At 43.6% G+C, this 8,669-nt stretch overlaps 1 protein-coding gene across 1 annotated transcript; it reads left to right on the top strand.

Annotated features, from left to right (window-relative positions):
• The first annotated feature begins 808 nt into the window (after positions 1-808).
• On the top strand, positions 809-4,658 carry LOC147462511 (uncharacterized). Its single transcript, XM_086526417.1, has 8 exons — positions 809-877; positions 2,090-2,528; positions 2,599-2,762; positions 2,893-2,914; positions 3,000-3,491; positions 3,594-3,737; positions 3,824-4,274; positions 4,354-4,658. The coding sequence occupies exons 1-7, from the start codon at positions 809-811 to the stop codon at positions 3,961-3,963; spliced, it is 1,470 nt and encodes a 489-aa protein (XP_086382543.1). The 3' UTR covers positions 3,964-4,274; positions 4,354-4,658.
• The last annotated feature ends 4,011 nt before the right edge of the window (positions 4,659-8,669 follow it).

Below are 8,669 nucleotides of genomic sequence, written 5' to 3'. Positions count from 1 at the left end.
ATAATAAGTGCTCTCTCTCTCTCTCTCTCTCTCTCTCTCTCTCTCTCTCTCTCTCTCTCTCTCTCTCTCTCCTCTTTCATTTTGACAATCTTCTTTACGGATCTATACTCTTGTTCAGTGCTCTCTCTCTCTCTCTCTCTCTCTCTCTCTCTCTCCACCGACCTTTGCTTGACGTCACTGTTGCCTAATATGCCTTTGCATAATGGTATGACCATGATGAAGCTCCTCTTCTTCATCGGTAATAGCACGCGACTCAGTCCGCCTCAACTTCTGCACGCTCGAGTATATACATTTCTGCACGTTCGAGTGACTTCTACTCCCTTACGCCAAACAGATTTGTAAAAAAAAAAAAACTCTCCCTCTCTCTCTCTCTCTCTCTCTCTCTCTCTCTCTCTCTCTCTCAGCTTCCACTTCTATGTCCTTTTCACTAATATATACTCTTCTTCAATCCTCGATGCTTCTATCACTTCCGATTATGCAGGCTGACGAAGCACTCTAGTTCAACACAATTCTGATCGTTTGATCTATCCTCTATTTTATGAGTTGGAGCCTCATGATCTGGCCAATGAAAAAAACTTAGAACTCTGGAAGAGATGTTGGTCTGAGAATATGCCTCGGTGGCAAAAGACAGTGATGGAGGCAGGCATCGAGTGGATCTAGTGATGCACGATTTGATTTGCACATCCACAAGTGGGTAGAGAACCTGAAGAAGCTGCAGCGAAGGAGTGGCAAGGTTCGTCGCAAAGTCAATGCCATCTACGAAAACAGTTCTGAATATATCAAGGAAGTTGTGTAACAGATCTGCTCTATGTTTCCACCCCTTCAACCTTATAGGGTGGACGATGCAATTCAAGGAATGGATCGCATGATTCAACAGGTAATACACGTTTGCAGTTATTCTGATCAAATACCAACGGTCTGAGCATAACGAATCACATGTAATAGTTATCAATGGAGATATTTTATTTTCATACCACCAGATTCTTTTATGGTACAATGAGATGCTGGGCAATATGATTGCAAGAGATTGTTACATTGTTCAACAAACAACAAAAAAGCAACAGCAATGGGGGGGGGGGCTAGTGAGCAATTGACGATACCAATAGTAGGAGTATATGGCATGGGGGGGTCTGGCAAAAGCACCCTATGCCGAAGCTTGGCTAATTTCTTTAGTCACGACTTCGCGGGGAAATCGTGGTGGTTGGAGCTTCCAAGTGATCAAGTCAATGGGAGTATGGATCAGCTTTTGACAGAAATCAAACGCATTCTTCCATGTTTATCCCCCCAACATGAGGTGTTCACTTTGGATCAGGTAAGATTTGATCCACAAGACTTCATTTATCAAATGGTGCATAAGTAATAAGGCTACGATGAGGTCGGTTGTTTGTATCTGTATACAAATCATGTGATAAAATGGAATGAGCTATATAGAGTGAGGAGAAGAAGAACAACGAGACGTGTGTGCATAGAAAGAGAGATATGTATATGTGTAGATAGATAGATAGATAGATAGATAGAGAGAGAGAGAGAGAGAGAGAGAGAGAGAGAGAGAGAGAGAGAGAGAGAGAGAGAGAGAGAGAGAGAGAGAGATGTAATGCGTAGATGAGACGTTCGTGGCGCGGTCGTTGGTACCATGAACATCCTCAGATCGGCTGCTACTTTGCACACATGACAATGGCCGTTCAAACAAACTTGGAGCTGACGTCATGCTAACCTTCAAGGTGCAGAGCATGAAGGGAACCAACGATCCCCACGTATGCTGTGCTGCAGCTTTTACAGACCTGCAACATCTTCATGTTAGTTCCCGCCATGCAAACGCAGTGGCTGGCTGTTGAACATGATGAGGGGGGGGGGTCCATTGCGGTACCAGCGGTGGCGAGCCGTTTCATTTCCTGCAGGGGCGTGGTGGGCCTTGCTGATGTGGAGCTCTCTTTTTCACCGAACGGGCTACGTGAACGTAGCATGTGCGCAGCACAAGAGAGAGTAATATGGCTTGTAGAGAGATTTATTAGCTGAAAACTAGTGATTTGGGAAAAATTTCACAAGTCTATTCATGTTTTTTGAAATGTGAAATTCTTTAATTTCATAGGCCATGGATGCACTTGAGGATGGGGTACAAAGACATAAAGTATTCTTGGCCCTTGACAATGTATGGGACGTGGAGATTGGAGGTGTTCATGTTATCAAAATAGTAGCAAGCATCATCCAGAAGATGGCTCATAAGCCGGGAAGCAAAGTAATTGTGACTAGCCGGAGTAGGTTGCAACTAGAGAGGATGTTGGAAATTATCCTTGGTAGCTACCCCAAAGTTCTAACTGCTCAGAATGTAGCAGACTTTATTGTGCATGTTCCCAGCATGAATGAGGACGATGCTAAGAAGGCACTTCTCTATCACAGTTCTTTGTCGATTCACATGCTCCCTTCGCCATGCCATCTTGATAGACTTGTGCGATCCTGTTTCATTGAGAATCGTAGCTATCCTCTTTTTGTGAGGGTGAGGGGAGCTGAGCTCCGAGAACTAGCAAGAGGTTGGTTCAAACGTGCAGATTGGGACAGTCTTATTAGTCCGAGTTAGAAAGCAGCAGCTTGTTATGCCAGTCCTTCAGAGGAGTTTTGACAAATTGACGCCACAGTTACAAGTTCGCTTCAGTGATTTGGTGACGTGCTGGTGGAAAAGAGATTCATCCTCTTCGAGGCAATGTAATAAGTGGTTGGAAATGGTGTACGATGGCAATCCGACAGCCGCTCAGTTGAGGCGACAAGTAAGTGCACCTTTTGAGCTTTTTTTTTTTTTTTTCTTGCATTTATTACGATCCACGGAGCAGGTGGCGTCATAATTAAGACTTGACTTGACTTGACTTGTAACTTGTACTTCAATGACTTGACTTGCAGATTTTGGAGCTTGAGTATCATGGTCTCCTGGAGATCATAGATGACAGCGAAATAATAAGAATACATGACTTGCACTAGCGTGTGGCTGAGAGCTCGTGCCCGGCCAGATGCTCCTTTCAATCATGTGTACCAAGTGAGCCCCTTATCTGTGCTGCCACCCCGCCCTCAATTGGCCACATACAAGTACGTGTATGGAGAGTTTGATAAGAAGAGTTTGACAGAACTACTGGCGACCTGCCCACCACGGAATCTTCAGGTTTTATGGCTCCTGCACAGTAATTATACACCAAAAGAGTCTATAAAATGCTATGTGGGTCATGGGGTAAACCTAAAGAGTCTTCGAATTTTGAGGATACAACATAGTAATGTCATAGAAGAGTTAGGGGGCTCGCAAGGAGTCCGAAACCTTGTGTCACTTGGGCTAAGATATCTAGGGCATTTGAAGCGAATTGGGGACATAGGGTGCTTAAAGAAGCTAGAGAGCCTGAAAGTGGTACATTGTGAGCAATTACAAGTGCAGGCGCTAGTCTCAAATTCTGTAGCAGCCCATTGGCGTGCAAAGCTACAGAAATCAGTAACAACATGGCTTGTAAAAGCTGGTGATGAGTTACCAAACCTGCAGATTTTGAGATTTTCCGGCAATGACAATCTGGTGGAAGTGGGACCATTGCCTAAAGCATTTCTCTCCTTGTGAACTCTAGATCTGACATATTGTGGAGAGCTGACAGGTAACGTTGAGGTTGGCAGCAGCGTACGGATCCTTCGTCTTGCAGGCTGTGCAAAGCTCGAACGCATGGAGGGGAGCACTTGCCCTCTGACAGCCTTGGAGGAGCTCGATCTTGTAGGTAAAATGATCTGAAATGGATTCCTGATCTGAGTGAGCTGGCACAGATCAAGATACTAAGATTTTCTTACTGTGCTTTATTGCTAGACAACTCTGTAATAATTAAGCTGCATGAGGCAGCTGTTTCGCGCAGCTTGCAGGACTTGAGGTTGGACTTTCACGGATCAACAAGTAATATAGGCACCAGTGATGGTGGAGATGATACAAATATAGTCTGGCTTCAGTAATTTTTAGGTCGTTTCTTATTAACATCGGGTGCAGTGCCAACTCTGTCGCAACTTAAGACTCTCTGTCTTGCACTTCCACCAGCCTAGGCTACACCGACGATATCTGGTGTCTGCATCTGAGCAGGCTGCCAGTTCTTGAAAATCTATACCTCGCAGAGATTAGAAATGTGAAACAGCTGATTTTCAATGACGCCGACGTCAAGCTCGTTCACATAGCCCTGGAAAATTGCCCCTCCTTGGAAGAGCTGTGTGGTCTAGGTGCCCAACATTTGCATCTCTCGGAATTCTGCATTAATGGATGCCCCCGTTTGGTAAGGAACTGAATGTAATCATTTCTAATTAATGATTTAATTAATCTGCGTGCTGACCAGAAAAAAATATGGGGCCTAGGTCTCCTTCCTGCCTTAAGAAGTCTTGACTTGCGTGGCTGCGACGGCCTTGCACTGGATTGCGCAGAGCAAGGCGTGCAACCAGATGATGGGGACTCAGCGGGGGAAGAAGAAAATATCGGCCGCATCTCTGTATTGTCTGCAGCTATTAATTTACTTCCCATCTCGTTAGCTTTGAAGAATTGAGGGTGGTGACAGATCTGTCGTTCTTGGAGGGTCTTTCTGCATCCTTGAAGGTCCTCGTAATTGACCACTTGGAATGGCCATCATTGAGGGGGCTCCTAAATTTCCAGCGCCTCACGAGCTTGGAATCGGTACAAATGACGAGCGGCTGCACGATATTTGTGTATGCAGTGGCGACCTGCTTGGAGAAGGTAGCTGAAAATTTGAATTTTGTATTCGATTTGCAGGATCCCAGGCGCTCAACACTAATTAGTTAATATATTTGGGTGGCCTATAATTTTCCTTGTGCACAGCCGCTGTTTCATTTAAATTTGGTTTTTATTACTTCAGGCTTCCTTCTCTGTTAATGTGAGCAAACTTAAGAAGGGTGTGCTTTTCCTGGTAGCACTCCGGCAATATGGTCCTCCACGAGAAGCACACCCTCGCCAATTATCATACCTTCACAACCAGCCAGCCACGAGCCGTGCATTCAGCCACATGATACCTTGATACTAACATATGGCTCCGGGGAGGATCGTCTGCACATCAACATACGCACAGAATATCAACTAATAGAAGAAGAGCAGCATCAGGATTAATATTCAAGCCGTGATCTGATCTGATCAAGAGCAGAAGCAGAATTCAAGCAGTCTCAGAAGAGAAGAAGCAGAATTCAATCATTGACGAGTAGTCTCTCAGGCAGATCATCACGGAGCATTGGATTATACATATACGTCATTGGAATATTGTGCTGGGTTCGCCAATAGAGCATCTAGTCACCATTGCCTGCATCTAAATGCCTAGTCAGCGAACAAACATCAGTCACGCCCTTCTTGGCCTGCTAGTGCGCTCCCATCTTACCGGCTCTTGTAATGGATCTTACTGTCATTGTAAGGGATCTATAAAGGAATCAGAGAAGCCGAAACAAGGGGCTTGCACCCAATCAGTGTATTTTACATTGGTGGAGTTGACGGGCATATCTTCTGTCCCTAGCTGCGCTCAGCTCACACTCTGTCCCTAGAGCTCAGCCCAGGCCCCCATAGAACCCCAGCTCTAGACTATGAGTCGTGTCAATTCCCCTCGTCAAGCCCCAGGACCTCCTGTGTATGAAGACACCTCCATGCTTCCTGAGTTTGCCACAGACCCCCAGCCACCTTTGGAGCACATGTTCGCTGCTGTATCTACTATTAATTTATAGCACGTCAGCCATACAAACCGGTCCTTAGTTAATTTTTGGGAAAATTATCGAAATACCCCTTTAATTTGTGGAAATTCCCAAAATACCCTTCAAATTTCAAAAATTCCCAAACTACCCCCAATATAAGTTCCCAAAATACCCTTTAGATTTTCCTAACTTCCCAAAATACCCCTGGTTGTGAGAGTAAATTTCTTCAAAAACAAACATTTTTGTAGCTTTTTATAAGAAGACTAATTATATATCATACAAGATGCTAAAACTAGAATTTGAGTTGGTTTTGTAAGATGTGGAAATGAATTGCTTCATTACTTTTAGACATAATTGCCTTCTTTTGCAAGGTATTTTGTGACAAATTACAGGCTAAGCACTCAAAAACGGATATCAATTGTCAAAAAGGAGAAAATCTTGAACAATCCAACAAAAATATCTAGATACAAAGGCATTTTGGGAATTTTGAAAATTTGAAGGGTATTTTGGTAATTTTCCCTTGCTTATTTTGAGAGTTTTGAAAATTTGAGGGGTATTTTGGTAATTTCCCCTTACTTTTTGTCCTCTGCACACACTCAAAGATGCCAAGATTCGTCCTCGCTCTTTCTCTGGCCTACCCTCAGAAGACGTGCTCAATTGGCTTGACCATCTGGAGAATGTGGGTGAATTGTCTTCTCTCTCTATCTCTGTGCATGGCTATGGCGCTAGGCGTAGCCCCACTCGCAGCATAGCACACGCACACCTTTCTTTCCATGGTATCATTTGCCATCGTTACGATCCTCCGACCGCGCTCAGTTTCCCTGCGCATGCTCTCTGCCTTTCGGGCGAATTCACTGCCTCCAGCCCAATATTATAGTCCTGCCTGCGCTCAAGTATTCTCACCAATCTGCTCTCACTGCCAGCGCTGCCCTGATCCCTCTGCGCATCGCATTCAGCCAACACTGCATTCTCCTCGTGCGCCGCCCTTCACACGCGCCTGTAGGGCGTCGCGCCTTGTTTTCTTTTCTGTGTGCCTACATTAGCGTCCAGGCATCCATTGATAGCACATTAGAAGCATTTCATTTTTATTTATTTTTAATGATGTTCCCGCCATATAATTTCAATAAAAAGTAGAAGAGAGAATTGAATAGGGAGACACCTTAGTATTAAGATTTTGCAATCGTTGGGTGTCCCTCTTCTTTTTAGGATGACATTTTTGGCTCTCGCCTTGCCCTCTCTATGCGGTGTGGTGCCATAATAGCTTCCTCTTTGTGGAATTTATGCATAGTTATACATGGACGTTGATTTTGATCATGTTTACATACTTTTTTGCATGGATGTCACCAAACTCTGTCATCTTGTTTTTTGTTGACTATCATAGATCATTTGATGTGCATATTTTTATTTTATTGTAGAATAGATTGTAATTTAAAAAATATTATTGTGTAAATCTTCTAAGAAAGCAAAAACGTGTTGTTACTTTGAAATTGATTCAACGAAGAACTAACATCAAATGTCAGGATATCCTCTATTTTTTGGAGAGCCTGACGAGGATGTCGAGCTATTTCTAGCAAATTTCAAAATGGCTTGTCGCATAAAAAGAGTGATGGGAGATGAGGAACGCTTAGAAATGTTTGAGGTAGTTCTGAGGAAGAATGCTCGTACTTAGTTTGACTCTCTATTTCAAGAGGTTAAGAGGAACTATAACGAAGTCGTTGATCGTTTCAAGCGATACTTATTTGACACCCAAAACACCAAAATCTATGGCAAGACATCGTTTCTCGCAAACAAAAAGACTTAGATGACTACTACATGTATAAACAAGAGTTTCTACGTCTTTTGGCTGTATGGGTGAGAAATGTTGCTAACCCTGGTGATGGTGCAGAGTCTCTAAAGAAGGAGTGGTTCGTAGCCGGTGTCTTTCCCACACTCAAGATAAAAGTTGAGATAGGTGCACCTGCTACCTTTGATGTAGTTGAAACTAAGGCTGTTGAGAAGTATAGAAAACTCAAGTGCCTAAGAGGAGAGGTTCCAAGACCCAAGGAAAAATTACAAGAATCAATATCCAGAGAAATTCCTGAGATAACAGTTGAAGTGATTAAGAAGTTAAATGAATCTTTAAGCAACCTGTCAATTCACATTGCACAAACTATAGGTCCAAAGGGACAAGCAAGGAAGTGAGAAGAGCGAGAGCCGCCACGACCTAGGAGAGTCTTCCAATGTTGGAATTGCGGAGAGTCTGAATATAGGATGTATAATTTTCCTTGGCCCCGTGGAGAGCCAGGGAGACCTAACCCGAACTACCCAGTGATGAATGCAGGTAAAGGAACTAGTCAACAACCAAAGCTTCTACAAAAGACAAATGGAGCAAGACCACCTCCACAAGGAGTTCCACCTTTGCCAGAGCCAAATGTGCTTCTGGTAGAGGTGAAAAATTCAAATGAGATTAATATGGAAGCAAATGGCATTAAGCGTGGCCTTGGAAAACATAAGGAGAAAGAAGAAGTCACATCACAAAGTGACCATGGACGAGAGAAGAAGGCGAAGGAGACTAAGAAACCAAGAGGACTCGACGTCGTATCAACCTCCAAGAATTTCCTCTTGGACATGGTACGGCTCCATACAACTTGTTGGAAGACATGATAGGTAAGGACCCTAATATCTCATGGCTTCAGTTTCTTGCATTATGCCAACAAGTTAGCAGGGATTTAACAAAGGCAGTTACCACTAGGAGAAAGGTAAACGAGAGTGCCTATTGTAAAAATTGCACAAGCTGAAATGAATAAGGACATTACACCTGTGCTAGATTGTTACATCAAAAGAAGGTTAGTTAGGAAAGGTCTATTGGATGGGGGTGTACAAATTTGCATCATGACAGAGCGACTCATGCAGAGATTAAACATGCACATCCATGAGACACCTAAAATCAAAGTAAAAATGGCAAACAATAGCAAGGCTAGGTGTGTAGGGATTTGTAAAAATGTTTTTGT

Source organism: Adiantum capillus-veneris, chromosome 2, assembly GCF_014529385.1.
Source record: "Adiantum capillus-veneris isolate H3 chromosome 2, ASM1452938v2, whole genome shotgun sequence".
In the NCBI taxonomy this organism is placed as follows: domain Eukaryota; kingdom Viridiplantae; phylum Streptophyta; class Polypodiopsida; order Polypodiales; family Pteridaceae; genus Adiantum; species Adiantum capillus-veneris.
The sequence above is the reverse complement of the archived record's forward strand: the minus strand, read 5'-3'. Positions and strand labels throughout refer to the sequence as shown.

What these genes read in the sequence shown, in the direction of transcription:
- LOC147462511 (XM_086526417.1), top strand. Translation starts at nt 809, where the DNA reads ATGTTTCCACCCCTTCAACCTTATAGGGTGGACGATGCAATTCAAGGA. An exon ending in TTTGGAGCTTGAGTATCATG is followed by an intron (nt 2,915 to 2,999) that starts GTCTCCTGGAGA and finishes GTGCCCGGCCAG; the next exon opens with ATGCTCCTTTCAATCATGTG. An exon ending in GGAGGAGCTCGATCTTGTAG is followed by an intron (nt 3,738 to 3,823) that starts GTAAAATGATCT and finishes CTTTATTGCTAG; the next exon opens with ACAACTCTGTAATAATTAAG.